Below are 19724 nucleotides of genomic sequence, written 5' to 3' on the forward strand. Positions count from 1 at the left end.
TTTGTACGTTTTTTTTTTTCTTCTAATCCTTAAAAAAAAATTATTCACCAATAATTATTTCAATCTGCCTTTCCCCTGTTTGTCTGTTCTCACATTGTTATAGTGGACAATGAATGAGAGCTGTACAGGAACAAAAGAAGTGTAGAGACCCCAATCGCATGCTCCTCATTCCTCTCTGTCCCACTTTCACATGACCTGCTGCGGCCAATCAAAACACAGAGTCTGATTCAAAGTTTCCCTGCAATGCTTTATAGCACTATAGCTCTATTCTCCAGCCACTGTGGTGAACAATGAGACTCTTTGAAGAGTTGATGCATTTGTGAAAGAAAGACAGAGAAAATGAGAAAAAGACAGGGAAAAGGGCAGAAGAGGGTGTGAGATCGAGGATGGGTGGCATTCAGATTTTCCCACAGATTTGAAGGCATTTCCATGCAAGTGGAATGGAACATTCCATGTTTGGGTTTTTAGGTCAGGGTCAGAAGTTCTACAAACCTCACCTCAAGTTCATCTGCAGAACTCACCAGGTTAACAAAATCCTGGTAGCAGATCTTTCCATCAGCGTTTCCGTCAGCCAGGGCGAGGAGAACTTCCAGCTTGTGGGGGTCCAGTTCTGATCCATGAGCCTCAAGCAGGTCTCGGAAACGCTCAGTACTGATAAAGCCTGAATTCTCTGGGTCATACTGAACATATCACACAGGAGAAACAGGAAATTAGAATTCACTTTCTGATTCTATCTGATTCACTCATTGGTGAACATTATAAGAACTGCTCTTTAAACTCATAACATGATGATATCCCTTACAGAGGAATGTATCCATCATTCTATCTGAGGACTATAAGCAGAGGGACATTACTGGATATCATCTATTAAATAAATAAATAAATACATACTAAGGATTGCAGAAATGAATGTGTTAACACACTGAATATTGTCATCTTTGCGCTGCCAAGTTTGCACAGAAGCTGTAACTGAAGTGTCAAAAATACTGCACCATTAAATGCATGATATGTAATGCTTTTCACAAAATTAGTAGAAATTGAAATATTAATGTTGTGTATTAATGTGAACTTATACGGAAACATGGTTTTCAGTGAAGAAGGTGGCCCTGACGCTTTCATTCATGCAGATCAAAGCAGCACCTGAACCGCTCTTCTGATCTTATGGTTTTATTCAGTTCTGTGATCTCAACAGACAGAACAGAAGTTTCAGAGCTGATAGGAACTGAGCCACAGCACAAATGTCACAAACAAAGTTTCTTCCAAAGACCTGTTTATACAATAAATGCTATGCAGATGTGTTGTTAACAAAAGTAGATTCATTTGGATTCTTTTTGTGGCCAAATTTAATGATCAATTATTTATTATAAATCACACCCAAAATCAGTTCACTAAATATATAATTGCATGTCAGATTATGTCTATAAAGTGTGTGAAAAGTAGTTTAATTACATATTTATGTTTAGGTAATCTGAAAGATAAGGATGGCTTAATGGCAAAATGTCAATGATCTTTTAATGTCATTGTGTTTAGTGTCACAGAGTCAAAGTTCAAATAGTTCATCCTGTTTTAGTAATTGGTGTCAATGCATTAGCCCTCCAGGCTTTTAAACATTCATTCACTGTTTGCTTGGCCAGCTAAGGTCATAAGGCCACACACACACACACACACACACACACACACACACACACACACACACACACACACACACACATAAAACACGAACCTCTTCTAAACTAGAGAATCTGCATATAAATATGGCTCAAGGCAAAACACGTTTGTTAACCCTATATGACAAAACAGTTTGCTAAACATTATTAAAGCTGAAAACGGTGGATCAACACATACAGATACTGTATCAGATGGATCTGCATAAACCAAGAGAAAAATGTATTACTAAATGGGAACTTTGATGGTTTAAATGTAAGTTGGCGTGTCATGTTAATACATTCTGCAAAGCCAATTAGGTGATGACTCAAACATGTGGACTGCCTTTACATTATGTAAATGACACTATATACCCCCCTTTTTTTCTTTACCTGAATTTAATAATTTAACCAATAGCATAGTAAAATACTGATAAATAATTACATTTCTTATTATGAGGATATATTTAAATATAAATATATATCAAATAATCAAAGTTATTTTCTAATTATTACATTAATAATTGTTTATTAATAATTGCATTCAAGCAACTCATGTTATATTCTTACATTAAATAACATAGTTCATTAGGATGCTTACAGTTGCCAAGTAACACTTTAACCATGACCAGACAACATCCTGTAGATTTGACCCCCAACCAGCTCTAACACAGTTTTGTTCAAATTTCTAGTAATCTTGCGGTCATTGAGTAGCTGATTCAGGTCTGTTTCGTTCAGGTCCTAGAACATTGTACAGGGCAGTGGTCCTCCAGATTTGGATACCCCTGATATAGAATGTGCGGCTGTCAATGGCTTCAAAAGAGGGCTCATCCATTCAGCATTTTTAGACTATATGTTTGGTTGCACTATATTTTACATTATATGTTAGTGTACTTGTTCAAGAGTTAGGTTAATGTTAGTTATTATTGAGCTTTTTTAATTAATCTAGTTGCTTAACAGGTTTGTAAAATAATATGCTAACATCTACAGATAAATATGAGAGAGAGAGAGAGAAAGAAAAGAATTTCACTGTTATTCAGACATTCAAACACACAACAGCCTCTGTAAAGCTTCACTCACCTTCTCTTGAATGATCTCTGATAACTTCTGGGTGCTGATAATTGTGTTCCCACAAGTTTTCATGATATGATCTGTTCCTCTCCCACACTGTCCCCACAGAGGGAGAGAGTGAGAAGCTGGAGACAGAGACTAATCTCTACTCATTGGGGATTTACAGTTCAGTGCAGACCCCCACCCCCAAAACACTCAAACAAACACCCAGCACAAACTCCACCCTCGACCCCTTAGCCTACATTCTTAGTACCCGATCTCAAACACGCACTTTCTGGTGTGAACAAGCAAACACATACATCCTTGGTACCATACCTCCATGAGCTATTTTTAGTAAACTGGGTAACAGACAGATTTGAGAGGATCCAGCACCAACAATGGGGTTTGGATGGCCTATATTCTGCCACTTAACCTAATTATACCTCACAAATATAAATACACCGTCTGCTGAGCCTGCAAACGCACAAATAAAACCAATGTAACTCACAAAATGACTCGGCTAAATGTAAACATGCTACGTCCATTCCTAAAATAGAATTTCGTCCTATTATTTTGATGCGTTTGTGACGTTGATAGTGCTTTTATGAAACCCTGTTGTACATAAAATGTATTATATTGTAGACACCAACCACTGCTGCCCTGATAATTAAATACCACATTAATCCTGCTTAAAGACAGTCCTGGGGCTGATCTTTCATTACAGAGCTAAGAAAAGGGGTGGTGTGTGTTTGTGAGACCCCTGGTATTCCAGGCCTCATTTTCATACAGCCGCATATTAAACAGTCTTCTTTACACAGGAGAGAATAGAGTTCACCAACTGCCACAATCTGTTCGTGTGTGTGTGTGTGTGTGTGTGTGTGTGAGCGTGATTGGAAGAGGAAGGATAAAAACATTAATACATCTGCAAATAATAACAACAATTGCAGAATTCCTTGATTCATATGGAAACTACTTCTACATCTGAATAAAATAATACTAAAAGAATAGTGAGAACTAAGAGATAATAAATGAAGAAACACGCAAACAATAACAATAATATAAGTATATATAGTCGAAAAATTCAATAAATAATAGTTTCTTTTTAAAGAAATACAACGACGCAATACAAAGCCACAGTTGTGACATACGAAAGATGGGATTTCATATTGCAATTGCAATAAACAGACATAAATCCACATAAAATGCTGCAATACTGGAAACGTTCCTCTAGCACTAACACATGTAATTTCACACCCCACTAAGTCTAACCTAGAGCACCTCTGCATCACCAGACATCTCGATTTTAGTCTACAACTGTGGGCGTTTTTTCCCTACGTATATGTACAACAAATCTTGTAAAACTTCTTGGTAAAACGGATGCGTATAGACAAAACTCCAGCAAGTCAGGACTATTAAAGGATTATTGTAAAGATAATCAATTCGCTAATGGACGTTCAGGGCTGAATAGAAGACCTGGTCCATAACTAAAGCATGAAATAAAGACAGGAGTAAAGGGCTGGTGTGTCTCACATACTCTTTAAATGCAGTTGAATCTTAAAAAAGTATAATGTATAATGATAAGAATTATGAATTAATAACATTAAGCATATTTTATGCTGTTCAGCCTGTAAGCAAACTTATACATGTCCATGTCCTCTTTCAAAGAGGAAATATTCAAACCACTAAATGGTTTCACATTTTGTTATGTTGCAGCCTTATATTAAATCGCTTTAAAAAAACAGAACTGTCACAACTTTGTATATTTATAAAAAATCTGAAAAAAAAAAAACTGCATAAGTAGTTAAACTCAATACTCTTTAAAGCCTCAGGTAATTTTGGGTATGATGCACATCATAATTTGGCAATTATCTGCCATTTTAAAATCCAGTACCAAAACAAAATGCTAATATTCAGAAACACGCTACACACACACAACACTGGAACACTGGCTATCCCTCTCCAGCTCAGTGTCATCACAGATCGCTGTTACAAGACCTTCTGTTCTCTCATTAATAGCAAGACCAGAGGCTGGCGTCTCTACAAATAATGACATGAAACAATAGCAGTAGGGTCACAAATGCCATCAGGTGTGAGTTACAGCCTCCATACTGCATTCAGATTAAGATCTGAGCCGAGAAACATGAATTAAAACCTGCTAATTAAAAACAACTGCTCAGGAGGGTCTCAAAGACAACATTCACAAACTGTTAAGAGCACAAACATTGTGCCCAGATTACTGTATGATGTCATTCACAGCAGCTATTAAAAGAAATGTGAAAACAGAGCACTATCCAGGGAGTGTGAACACAAGCTCATTTTCACTGCTTGGGAGCACAGTAATTTCATAGCTGGTGCCTTCAGTACTGAAGATGCCATTTAAAATTACAAAGCAACAGTGTGTGGAAACAAGTCAAGAATGTACAGACAATGGTAATTAGCACTTCAGACAAAGGGTGTTATCAAATATCATCTAGACACTTTTAAATCATACATCTTTAAATCACAGACACACTTTTGTCTGGGTGCTTAGTACCATTGAGTATTTCCATGGCCTCTAGAGCTTTGCACACGCTAGCTATTGCTCAGCTGCTTTAGACTGAAGCAGAAATCGGCCTGACCCTCAGGCTGTGAACCAACAAAGGCTGCACTGCATGGGGTGTACAAAACCACCCAGGCTCATTGGAAAAATGTGCCTCTGGTGTCATTTCTGCAAAATGATATTACGTTGCTTTTTGACACTTTCAAATTGAAATGTTCAGTCAGTGGCGCTAGGAGTGTGCTCAGATCATCCTTAAACAGATGAGTATGAATGTGCTGATGTTTTATTATAATGGTTATTGTACATATTGTAGCAGTTCGGAAATGAAATGTCGGGTAAGGTTAATGCTCATTTGAAAAATAAATCTTGTTCGATATAGCATACCACCTATACTAAACCCTACCCTGAACCTGGTATAATCTGATATTTAAAATAATATTGTTATTTTGTTGCGACTTGTGTTTCTCTCTAGAAAAACATCAGACACACATTCATTTTAGTGTCAATGTAAATTGAATATAAAACATTCCTGCTGTCATTTTCTGTAAACAGTGTGTATTGTATAAAGCCCTATATAAATGACTTTATTTGACTTTAACCACCTAAAACCAATCTGAGCCAAATAATTGCCTTACATTGCGTTGTAATGAGATACAATCTGTACCTGTACATTTTTTAACCAGACTGTTTTGGTGACCTTTGACTTCTATTGTGTGTCTTTTAAGTTTTACAAGAACATGGGGTTGATTAATGATGTCAGTTTTCATTTCTGGGTGAACTATTCCTTTAAGAATCAGCCACTTTTTGTTGTTACCTTGCTGCATCTTTCGTGCAGAGATAAAAAAACAAAAACAACAACAAAAAACAACAACAAATATTTTGAGGATATTCTGTTTTTTGTTCTGGTATCCTTGCCTGGCGTAATTGCCATAAACCACTTGAAACAGCCAAAAGTTCAAAGTTGGACATCCGGTCTTGGAAGAAATAAGTCTACTTCAGCTGGAATGTCTTCCCACCGAAACACAACGGCAGACAGCTTATCAGGGCAGTGCCGTCTCAGCTCACTGCCTAAAATTAAAGACAACCTGTACAGCCTGTCATGTTCTGGATATTTTCCCACACACCAGAAACAAGAGTACATGTCTGAAAGACATCAAAGCCTATTACTACAAGTTTTTTTTGTGCATATTTCTCGCAATAATACTTGATAGGGATAATGTATTGCCAGCCATTATCATAAAATAGGACCTGCTGCAAAAAAGTGCTATATATGTAACGGGTCTACAGGCAAATACGTATAGTCAAAAATATGTACCACATTTCTAATGCTTTGTCGCTTTCTCAGAGGATTGTAAAACAAGACTTCATTCAATCCATTTCAGATGCTGCTCTGAGTAAACAAGATCCATCAATGAAGCCACACTGAACTGATGGATCAACGCTCAGGGCCACTGGGTATTTGTCTGGAGGCCATACTTCACACCATTACTTGCCCAGACACCATTTCTCACATCTACACTAAAGGTCACGTCTAGCTCAGATTGGCCCTAATCATGCATTTAATCTCTCGGAGACTAAATTTAGCAAAAATGTAAAACTAAAAATACTATTACAATTTATCTAATGCATACATTTTTCATTCAGGCCACAAGGAGTTGCATGGTTAGTGAATAAGACATAGTAACTTTGTTGTAAGATTAATTTTACATTTGAATAATTACTATGTTTTAATCATTTTTAAATATGCATTTCTAATATGGAATTACAAATTAACTGCAAAACTAATTGATTAAGCATTGCTGTATACCATTGCTGTATAACATTCTTTGACATTCTGTGCATAGTCTACACAGACAGCTCAGACATGAGCCCTATATTTGGGCCAATTTCACGCAATTGTACCCGCTCTCGATCTCGCTTGCCTCTCTCAGTGAAACTGAATTGTAAACTAATGGGACGTTTTTTTCCAAGCAGCTCTCTGTGCTTTACTTCACTGCTCTATCTGTATCTTGTCTGCACCACAGAAACTGGATAAGCAGTCAAATGCTAGAAGCCAGAATGAAGCAAACATGGTAATAGCACCACAAAATACAGGTGAGGGTAACGCAATCACAAAATCAAAAATGTATGTCATCATTTATTCACTCTCATGTCATCACAGATCTGTATCAATACATTTTTTTAATTAAAAATTAAAAAAAATTTAATTCTTACCCTCATGTTGTTCAAAACCTGTAAAACCTTTGCTTCTTTAGAACACAAAATAAGATTTTTTTGATGAAATCCGAGAGCATTCTGAAGTTCTAGCCTTGTATATTAAAACGGCCAACATCTCAGCCCTGTATTGATGATATTCTGCGACGGAACAATCTCAACAAAAAGGCTGCACACAGAAAACAAGTGAAGCAGAGACTAGACGATTCTTCACAGGAAAAGTGCGTGGTTTCTCCTCTAAAACGCTTGTAAGACTTCAGCAGAGACTCGCTACGGAAATGCTTCCAGTTGTGATACACAAAGAATTTAACAGTGAAAAGATGTTCTTAATAAAGCGAATGAACAAATCAAAACAGTCTTTTTTGCCCTGGCATTCATTTCCATGCACTTCACGTAAAGTTTAGTGACAGGACAGAAAAGCGCTTTATTGTACAGCAGTGCGACTCAAGAGTTTCTAAGGATCGGCGATGGTTTGGCAGCTGGGTGTTTCCATTAGACATATTTTCAGTTCATGATTTTAATTTGCGCAATTTGAAAGGTAATGGAAATGCGGCTAATAACTTCCTTAATTTTGTACGACCCTCTGAGAGATCTCTGATTTAATCAAAAATATCTTAATTTGCGTTCTCAAGATGGGTTTCTATAGCAAACTATACCCATTATATTCAACTATATAGGGAAACGATTAAGACAGTTACGAACTAAGTTTTGATTAAATACAACAAAAACCTATAAAAAAAACATGGATTATTTATTAATTATACACAATAAGTCAAGTAAAATGCATTATTATTATTTTTTAACATTTACAAGGGGCAAAGGTATACATTTTGCAAACTATGATTTTGGTTTTTGTTTTTTTCTCTCATACAATGAAGTTCTAATAAATTATAGTTACACTGATAAAGTGGCTTTACACATCAAAGCAAAGCAATGTTCGAATTTTACCCTTCTACAATAGACATATGATATACCTCAAAGAAAATTAGCTTCTTGAAAAGTTAAGACATATCAAATTGAGCCTTCAGGCGACATCAGCACAAAGAATGTCGTTTTGTAGAAGATGTCTGACCTTGGTGTCACTGTGAAACCCTTTAGAAAGAACTACTACTACTAGCTCATCAAGTGAAACCTGTTTATAAGCTCTACCTTCTACCTAGATTGAAGACTGAAGGAATAGTTTACTCACCAATGTATTGTTCCAAAAAAGCTATGACTTCAAAATAATGACTATTCAGTAGAAATGACTGAATTGAAAGTGTAATTTCGTCACTATAAATTCTAAGTTCTGTCATGAAATTCTAGATGAAACACATTTAATATGTGTTAAATGTGTAATGCCTAGCCAGCAGAGGGAGCCCTCACCTGAGTGCTAGCTGGGCTCAAACCCTCTGCTTGTTCTCCTATCATTTCCTGTTTGAGGGCTTTATAACCCCACCTTAAGACTTTTCTAGAAGTATTACCAGTTCAGGTGCCTTACCAAGCGTTCTACTCATTGTTTTAATTTGTGTTCCAGGTGTATGATCTTTGCCTGTTTCCTCATTGACCGACTCCAGTACCTGCTCTTCTGCTTTGTTTGCCTGATTGGACTCATGACCTGGTATAGAACCATTGCCTGTTTCACGACCACTGTCTTTTGGATCACCCCTAAACTTGTTGATATCGCTGACTGCCTTTGTGTTGCCGACTCTCTGCCTGCCTTATCATCTGTGTTTGCTGCCCTAGTGTTTAATAAACATACACACATGGATTCCACTCCCGCCTCTGCCTCCTCCTTACAAAATGAATCTGATATAATTACATCAGCATGTAATTCATATGTAATTCATATGGTGCGGATGACTTCTTTCAGCAGCCTATGAGCTTGCTGCTCAACATTTAAAAACTTGGTTAGTGGTTGCAGTAGGAGTTGCAGCGTGATTGAGAAACCCCACCTTCCCCAGCTCCACCTGTATAGAGCTGCAATGGGGTCATTTACAATAAAATGGTGTTTACTTCATGTGTGTTTTATGTGCAGCAGTAGTATTTCTTGTCAGTACATTCGGCAACCATATTTAAAAGTTATGAAATAGCATATAAACATGCAGTTATCAGTCAATCGCTTTTATTTATATAGCGCTTTTAACAATACAGATTTAGTCAAAGCACTGAACAAATAGGAGAATAGAGTGATAGCAATGTATAATGACGGGATTAAACACTTCATTTTTTTATTAAATGCAGAGATGATCTGTGTAATCAAATCAACGCTAATCGCTAATCGCTAATCGCTAATCGCTATAAATTAAGTGTTCCCAACTAAGCAAGCCAGAGGCAACAACGGCAAGGAACCAAAACCCTATCCATGACAGAATGAACCCAGAACGCAGGTTCAGTTCTCTTCTGGCCGGATGACCAGTACTTAATTTCCAAATGCAGCTATGTCAGATCTGTTACAACTGACCAAAATGTATCAGCAACATTACTAATGGCTCAGGTTTTTCTTCAGGGTTTGGAAAAGGGCAGTTTGTGCAGCAGATGAAGAATGTTGTCATCCAAGCCCTTGTCGTCAGCAGCAGTTTTGAGGTGTTATCAGCAGGCTCGCAATGACGCAGACAGAAAGAGAGAGAGAAAGTGCTGGCAGCTTGACAGGGGAATCAATGCTGCCTCAGAGACCAGCAATCCCACAACTCCCTGTGTGTGGTGGACAAATAACACTACAAAATGATACTCCCCGAGAATGAAGTTCACTTCTTCTGATTTTAGAGACAACGGAAACAGAAAAAAATGTTAAAACCATGTAAAACAGCTGATTTGACCGTTCTGTCTGTTTTGGAGGGAATTAGTCACATAACTGCCTGGATTGTCAATCAATCAATCAATCATTTTTATTTATATAGCGCTTTTAATAACACAGGTTGCATCAAAGCACTGTACAGTATAAAGTAGAAGAGTACAGTGACAGGGATGTATAATGACGAGAGTGACCAATTTGTTATTAAATGAAGAGACAGTCTCTGTGATCAATTCAACGATAATCACTAGAAGTTAAGTGTCCCCAACAAAGAAGACAGAGGAGACAGCAGCAGGATTGTGATATCAAATGCACTAAAATTGTTACCAAAAAGTTGTTTAGAATTACTACAATGGTAATTTCAAAAGCAGAGAAGAATTAGATTATGATGAAATATTATTCATTACATTTTATGTGCAAACTGTAAGCATGGTCTGTTCTTTCGTTTTGACTTTTTCCATGTTAACTTTGAGATGTGTACATGCGTATTCTCGACACGTATATTCTTCACTTGATTTTCTGCCTTAGTAATGTAAGCATACAGAATTTTCAATAACGAACCAAAGAACCCACAGCTACACTGTGGGCCAAACATAATAATTTCATTCAATACTAATGGAGTCCAACCATAAACCTCTCACAGATGCTCCACTGGAAGTCTTCAGCTCATTATCATAATGTATAATGCTAAATTTAATGAACCATGGCAAAACACAAAATCAGAGAGAGAGAGCGAGAGAGAGAGCGAGAGAGAGAGAGAGAGAGAGAGAGAGAGAGAGAGAGAGAGAGAGAGAGAGAGAGAGAGAGAGAGAGAGAGAGAGAGAGAGAGAGAGAGAGAGAGAGAGAGAGAGAGAGAGAGAGAGAAATTATGTTCTGTATGGCTTATGAATTTCAATTGAGGGTTTTTGTATGAATTTGTGACATAACTGCACGGTGCCTTCCATGAATCCAATGTGTTTTTTGTGAGAAGTAGACATTAACTACACTATAATCTAACATACAATTAACACAGAATATAGCAAGTACATGATGCTATGACATGTATCAAATCCTTTAAAATGGTGACTGCTCTTTATTTTTTCTCTATTTTTATTTTCATAGAAAAACAAAAACAAAAGAAATACTTGAACTATAAACAGTATTTACAATAGATTTTGGAAATTTTGGTGACAGTGTTGAATAAATTGAAAACCAATAACAAAATCTATGGAGAATAAAAACGCCAATATATTTTAATCTACCTCCTTTGAGTACCTTATTCATTAAAGGTGCTGCATGCAATGATAAATGTGCATACAGCGGCTGTCTGCATCACCACATGTCCAAAGAGATGAAACTACATCATCATGGGACGCACCAGTATTTATAGACACTGAAAGCACGATATTGATGTGCTGACAGCATCTAAATATACAATATTAACATACTGACAGCATCTAAAAATACACCATAGACAAAATAACAGAATCTAAAACATTATTTACATTTTAACAACTTTGCAAAAATTCAAATACACCCGCTCCTTTTATTTGCCATAATAACACAATCCGATGTGTTTATTTTCACACTAGAGCATTCAAAAGCAGCATTTACTAGTGAGAAAATTTGTATTAATTTTATACAAGTTTATAAATACTCCTCCAAACATTAGATGCATCTGCACAGGAGCCACGCCATCACACAACCCATGCAAAGAAGAAAACTAAGACGCAAAACCTACAGACTGCAACTTTAATTACTTTGTTTATTTGTACGCTGTAATCCAAAATCTAGGCTTATATGATTACAAGGAACAGACATGAATTCAAGTCTATTGTCATCCCTATGCTCAGTAGTGACTGTAAATGTCAAATTGTAAACTCATTACAAATGAAAAAACTGCAGCTTCAAGAAGCTTAATGGCAGCAGTGTTATCAAACGCTCATTGGCTCTTATCAACAGATATAGAAAATATATATAATATATTTTATATATAGATCTACGCTCTCGCCTGGGTCATCACAAATGAAATCCTTAGGGTGATATGCGTATGATGAAGAAATGCATGCTTGCACAAATTGGACTGGTATAAGATTTTTAGCTAATGACAATTTTCATTCAATGTTTTTTTGATAGGATTAGAAGTAGGAGTGGGATTAGCAACACAAAATATCTTAGCAATGTTATATTGCTACTAAAATTGTCGTTTTTCTTATACATTTCTGATTATTATGTTTATGTATGTTCTTCTTTCTAGTAAAATTCCACATTTGTAACACAGATGAACATATGCCACTGGAAGGTTGAGAAGGCATTATATAGCAGATCAGGCCCTCCCTGTTTTTAAAGCTCTTTTACAAATTTAAGTGAAAATGTAACTGATTGTACCATTCACCCTCAATACTGCAATCACTCACCATAAACCCTGACAAAAGGCACTCATCACAGTAAGCAAAAGAAAAGAGCAACAGTTTCTCACTGTCTTGATCTTCATTCACCCTTTTTTTCTTCTTCAGCCCACCCTGTGTTGACCTTCAGCCTAAAAAGAATCAGTGTCTTTCCCCAATGAGATTTATGGTCTTTAATAGAGGGGGACCGGCCCAGCAGTGACTCACAGGGGGCTTGGATTCATCTCTATATTCAGCAGTGGGAGTTATGTTGTAGAGGGCCATGGGACCAGGAGGTCACTGTCTGAGACATTTTCAAGGTTGCCATCTGGGCCCAAAAGAACCCATCATTGATTATTGTCATTCATAAGGCTCCAGAGTGTTAAAGCTCTGCAATAAAGAGAAAAAAAGCTATCTTTTGAAGAAATTGTTCAGTTCTGTTAAGGCCAAAGGGCTTTTGTTTGGTACTGGCTCACTTGTGTTTCTGCTTTCTGCTTCAGTCATCCAGCAGGCTGCCATGTGGAGGTCGTGGGAGCAGAGATCACTCTCTATTCTCTATCTGTGCCATAATCCTATTGCTGTAATCCCCAGAGGTCAGACCTTTTCTTTTCTCTTTTCTTCTTCCTTTCTTTAAGTCTCTCTTTTACTTTCTCTCTCTCCCATTATTTATGTTTTTCATTGATAGTTTTTAGATTCTCTCTTCATTATTCAATTTCCCTGCCTAATATGGATATTTCTTGCTTTTTCGACTTTTTTTGTTAAAAGTAACACATAAATGCTATAATTTTCTATCCTGGAAATCCCTTGTAAAGCCATTCAAAATTATTATTATTAATTATTATATTATTTTAACTTGGATAATATTAAAGAAACACTCCACTTTATTGGAAAAGGCCTATTTTCCAACTCTGAGTTTTACTCAGGTACGGTAATATCACTTTCAGCATAGCTTAGCATAGATCATTAAATCCAATGACCAGTAGCATCATGCAGAAAATTAAAATGAAACTTGGGATTTTCTAGGCCGATATGATTTCTGCTGGCATTAGTACACAATATAATTACAGAAGAGTCAAGATTTAAATAGGAAAAAAATCGAAACTCATTGGTCATTTTTTGAACGTGATGCTACTGGTCTAAATAGATTCAATGACCTATGCTAAGCTATGCTAAAAGTGCTATCGCCAAACCCTGAGTTTGACTGAATAGATTTCAATATAAAACTTAATTTATTAACTCTGGGGAGTTGGAGAGCTGTTTTTGCAGTAACAAGGACGTTATTCATAGTCAGATTATGAGAGTATGCCTTCTCAGTGTTTCAGGTACACACAACTCGAGCTAACAAGAACTGCTTTTTCATCAACATCGGTGTATATGAAGATACCAAAATACCCCAGAGCCAAAAAAAGTGTCTCGTATCCTTACAGTAAACTACGGCTCACTACAGTGTTTCAAATATTCAACTCCTTAATTTGTATGAAGACAGCGAGGCTCCACACTACACACACTAAAAACCGAAGTCTTATAATTAAGTCATGAATCAGGATTATTGGCCTGTAATTGAGCATAAACGCAGACAAGACACCCATGCTTAGAGATAAACACTGTTACACATTTACAGAGGGAAGATACTTATAGAAGTTCAAAAATAAATTCTTAAAATCATACCTATTCAAATGACACGTACCTCAGGCAGACGACACACACAGATACAGGGCAGCAGCTGCCTCATGAAGTCAAATGAAAACTTAATGTTTAAGCTAATGGATTTAGAGCGCCGAAAGCAACATTTGACAGCAAACAGATGAAGAACAGATAACCACAGAATGCATGCATAGCAAATCTCTAAATCAATATAAGACTGACAGGTCGTCCAGCAATAAAAAGACTAACACACTTCAAAAACACTGTAAGAATATCGATAAAAACGGATATGTTGTAGATTTTACTTTGGGTGGCATGATCATCCAAAGCCAATTAACTGTGCACTTTTCAGGGATGGAATATTTCCCTGAAGTACTTCCCTCATACGGAGTAGGTGATGCAGATCAGATCAGTTCACATTAGTTCTGCTAAAAAATGGAAGTCAGGTTTTATTAAATCTCCTAATACCCTCATTTACATTTTTTAAAGTTAAAAAATATAAGTAGGCTTACTAGAATCATTGTAAATCAAGATATCTTTCTCTGCAGCTGTATCCTGACTCTGGTGAGTAAATCAAGTTCTAAAGTTAGACAGCAGACAGATGAAGAATAGATATGTAATTGCATACTACAATATGTAATTTTGCATAATACGTGAAAATAATTTCTGTCTCAGAAATGAATCTGCCGATGTATGTATATTAAATTATAATAAGCAGGTCTAGTAGGATTTTCTTAAATGAAAAAAAGGTTTTTGTTAACATTCAACCTGCTAGACAAGAAACTTCTTGAAAATGGCATTATGTTCTGACATGCTGGAAAGTGTCTGGAGTGTATACAAGTTTCATTTTCACATGTATTCACGCTTGCTAACAGATTGTAGATTCAAACACATACTGTAAGACAATCCTGCACTAGAGGAAACGTTTCTGTGGCTGAAACCTTAGTTGTGGGAAGGTTTTAATCTTAAAAATGTCAAAAGCTTCAGTGTCTGATCAAATCAGCTACAGGTAGAAGCACTGAAATCTGAGTATCACCTGTCAAACACCCTGAAACTGTTATAGTGATACCTACAGTCACGACTCGCATGTCACACAACACTACGAACTCTTTCACAGGTTTAGAATAGAGGTGTAAATGTAAAACTTATCAACAGTGGTGTGCATTTAATTAGCCACCCATCCCCCACATTAGAATTTCCTTCTAATATTACTTCACTTACCAATTTCAATGTTTTACAATCATTTTGGATTATGGTAAATTATGTATATATGTATTGTTGATAGCACAGCATGTAGGATCATGTAACATTACAGTAATTATGCAGTGACTTGGAACTTGTAATGCAGTGAGTCACACAGTATGTTGATTCAAAAGTCAGTGAATGATATGTCAGAAGGATTCGTGAGATTAATTCAAACCAATAACTGCTGAGATTTTGAGAACCAACCCATGAGTCAATTGTTAATGAATCAGACTAAGTTGTAATATGTTTTGTTTTTGCATGCAGTATATGTGCATTCGGTTCATCACATCAGAAACGTGTACATTTAAGCATAACAATTCGTTTGAATTTGAATTCTGACTAGCAAGACATGACAGACCATGACCCATTCACTTCCACATTCTTTTTTCAAATGGACACAAACTAACTTCAGTGACAGCTTTTCTGGAGGAACCTGGAGCGTTTTATCAAAGGACTCACTTATGAGATTATGCTTCCCCTACCTGAGATTTAACCTGCAACCTCTGCCTCTGTCCACTAGACTGTCTCCACCCCCACTGATGAGCAGATGCTGATCACAAACTGTCTATATGTGTCAGTGTGGGAGAGAATGCTGTGTGTTGACCAGACAGCAGGTGGGCTGTGAGCTCAATTTTCAGCCAAAGCGATGAGAACAGTAGAGCATGAAAGCAAGCAAGGTTCTTTATTTTGGACACACAGCTGTCACACATTTAGCCCATGATACCCTCTAACCTAGTCTCTCTGTTTCTTAATCATTCTCTTTCTTTTTTTTCTGGATTGAAGACCAAAGGACCAGAGACGGCACAGTTCGCTCCTTGCCCCTTAATTAGCACATCAAAGATGTGTGCGTCTTTCTTGGTCCAGTGATCCCACTAACGAAACTGATACGTCGACACTCAATAAGCTACACATCTAATGCTTTTTACATTGTCTGTAATTTGAACAAAGTGGAAGAATTCATATGTTCAGGTGTTATTATTTACAAAATGAAATTTTTACAAAGTGAAAATAAAATGTATTTTTACATTTATAATGAATGAAATTAGACAGTGCTTTTTTTTTATAGCTTTTTTATTTTATTTTATTTTTTTATGAAAGTCAGTGTGAGGAGAAGGTGAATTAACTGTTTTTAGAGGAAACAGCTTATGATGAATCAACAGCCTATTGGCTAATCCTTAATGTTTCGTATTAAACAATACTTCTAACTACTTTTTCATTTACACCAAATAAGTGCCAGAAGTCACTTCTCATTCATTTCTATGATATCCGTAAACACTGATTGTCACACAACTGACTGAAACTCATTGATTAAACGCTTTAGCTGTACTTTCTTGTCATACTCCCAGCAGCCTGTACACCACAACATAGACCTCAAACACAGTAAGACCTTGATTAACGGTTTCAGGTGTGTTTAATTAGACTTGGAGCTAAACTCTGGAGGGCGGTGGCCTGCAGAGTTTAGCTCCGAGTCTAATTAAACACAGGGCAGGAGTCTGGTGACCCCTGCCCTAGGCAAACAGTGTCTTCTGCAGCACAAATATGCTTGTGTAGAAAAAAAGCGGTCATAAAAGTTTTTTTGGGGTAAACTAGCCTGCACAAAGCTCAGACCTGAACCTCTATGAACAACTTTTAGGTCAACTGGAATGCTGATGTTGAGCCAGGCCCCACTGCCAACATGCCTAACATTACTAATGAGTCTGAAAGAGAGCAGTTCTGTGCATCCAGTAGAACACACTACCTTGCTTTTTGATAATCCCTTTACACCACTGGTCTTAAACTCAATTCCTGGAGGGCCACAGCTCTGCACAGTTTACCTCCAACCCTAATCAAACACACCTGATCCAGCTAATCAGGGTCTATAAGATCACTAGAAACGTCCAAGCAAGCGTGACATAGAGCTGGTTGGAGCTAAACTGTGCAGAGCTGTGGCCCTCCAGGAATTGAGTTTGAGACTAATGCTTTACACAGTTTAAAGTAGACCTCTGCACTGAATGTTACTGCACTCCACACTTCCACGCTCCAGAGAGTACTACTGAACTGATATTTTTAGCAACTGTCTGTTTTTTTTTGTTCAAACACGCCAGGATTTTTTTTCATGCTTTGCAAGTTGGAGATTCCTCTTATTAACGCAGTCTCTTAGAAATAAAGTGTCAGAGAAAGAGTGGGCTGCGAAGAAAGCCTATAGAGCGAGGGAGAGATGAGGAAAGTACACTGAAAATAGAACAAGAGATATTGGACAATGACTCGCTGCGTGTGCCTGAAAACAGAAACAAGGCCACATATAGAGATATTTGGCAAACTTTCCTCACTGAATGTCAAGAAACACAAAGAGCTCAGGGTCGCACACAATGTATGTGATTGTTATGTGTTAATTGGCCACTGGGACACACTGGGTTGCGTATATGCACATGGCCCCCTTCTCTGTTGTTGTCTTTTTATTCCTTTCGTTCTTTCATAGACAAAACCTCTCTCAGCTTGTAGAATAAGCGATAAGGAGCAGGTGGTGAGCAGTGGCACAATAATGGGCCGCCTCTTCAAAATACCAGAGAAACAAGACAGACTACTCATTTGATGTCAGATATTAGATATCCCATGTGAAATAGAAGTACACTTTAAATATTTGTAGAATTTAGATGAATACACACAAGTGTAAAATGGAATAAAATTCTGCACAGACCTGAGTTTGCCACTCATGTTTTTTTTTTGTGTAGAAATCAGTGGGTGGGGCTAACAAGGCATTGATGTAAAAGCAGGCATTGATCTAATCCTGCAAAGGCGGTTCTTAGCCACACTATTACATCATAAAGTGGCACATTCAAAACCTCTCATTTTGTTAGATTGGCTTCAATATAAGCTGCTTTTATACTTACATAAAAATTTCTGAAACTAACAGAATGTATAGCACAATGATTATATATAAAAAGATCAAAGCAAATGAATTTCTCCGTTTATGAACCGAAGTGAAGTTGCTGTGATGTTTTGTTGGGGTCTGAAAGTTTGAGCAGCTGTTTTGCGTGACTTTGGACATTGTAAAACTAAATATCTGTGGAATGTAGTTATGTGTTGGTTTATGTTTGGGGTATTACAGGCAAGTTCCCACTGAAACTATTAATGTTAATTCTATCCCCCATATTAATTCTAAGAGCCTTGTGAGCTGCAGCAAATCCAAACAATGAAATAAATTCTAGCACAAAGGTCATATCTAAAACCCACTTTATGGTGATAGCAGCAGAATTATGACAGAGCACCAGTATCTTCTGTGAGCCATATACGCTACACAACAACAATAAATGCTATTAATTACTTAAGGATTCTGCTGCTATTTTCTATTGTTTGTTTAGTTACTGTTTATGTAACACTTAATTCTGCTCTGGCAAGCATTTTGAACTATTTTCATGGCAGAACAAAAATAGATAAAACTGGCGGCAGCATTACCACCTCCGTTATGCATAATCTTTTAATAATTCAATAGACTGTAATACTTTTTTACTCAAAATATTTAGATAATAAACCAAAACATAATAACAAAACAAAAAAAAAGATAATAAACCAAGTTAGACCAGTTTTTGCTAAAATAATAAGTAGCATGAATGAGTTGAGTATTAACTGCTTTGCAGTCATGAAACTTATATAAATATAACTATACTAAATTGGTCAAAATATATCTATGGAGAGAAGTTTAGTCATTGTAAGAGAATTGTTATTAATGCAATGAGTGGCTTAACAGCTTTCAGGTTTTATGGATTTGTTTTCAAAAACTATTTGCTATCACTTCCACCACAGGGTAAGAATGCAATCATCAGATGAACGTGTATGTGTGAATTATAGATTATTTGTACTCTTAACATTGTGTCATGCGACAACCCAGCTCCGCCTCCTCTTTTTCATTAGACTGTTGCATCTGCAGTCAGTGAAGTGTGTTCCTGGTCTTTAGATCCCACAATGCACAATTTACAGCCTTGCAGGGCAGTGACCCCAACACTGGATGAGACCCCAAACAGCAGGCCACTTGAGGGACTCAAAGTGTCGGCTGTTTAAAGAGAGCGGAGTGGGAGGCCCACTTGTGTGGCAGTCCTCTCCCTCGCCTGTCAAATCTAGCAGGGACGGAGGGGGTGTGCCACGAGCCTTCTGCACCCTTACAGCTCCGCTTCTCTGTTCCTGTCTGGCTCCCTCTTAACCCTAAAATCTCTCTTTCCCTTCATATTGATATCCATCTCTCTCTTCTGCATTTGGGCCCCTTCCCGTCTTTA

At 37.1% G+C, this 19724-nt stretch overlaps 1 protein-coding gene across 5 annotated transcripts in view; it reads right to left on the reverse strand.

The window, feature by feature from the left end:
• The window catches only part of rhbdl3 (rhomboid, veinlet-like 3 (Drosophila)), a 35521-nt gene that overhangs the window by 13829 nt on the left and 1968 nt on the right, over positions 1–19724 (reverse strand). For 2 of the 5 annotated variants that reach the window (XM_043242579.1, XM_043242582.1), the window contains one exon: positions 498–680. The exons of 1 other annotated variant lie outside the window; for it this stretch is intronic. In XM_043242579.1, coding sequence (XP_043098514.1) covers positions 498–680 — 183 coding nt within the window. Of the gene's footprint in view, positions 1–497; positions 681–2723; positions 2874–19724 lie in introns of those variants that run through there. 2 more of the 5 variants (XM_043242583.1, XM_043242580.1) reach the window with 2 other exon arrangements.

The sequence above is a fragment of the Puntigrus tetrazona genome, chromosome 6, assembly GCF_018831695.1.
Source record: "Puntigrus tetrazona isolate hp1 chromosome 6, ASM1883169v1, whole genome shotgun sequence".
NCBI classification, from domain to species: domain Eukaryota; kingdom Metazoa; phylum Chordata; class Actinopteri; order Cypriniformes; family Cyprinidae; genus Puntigrus; species Puntigrus tetrazona.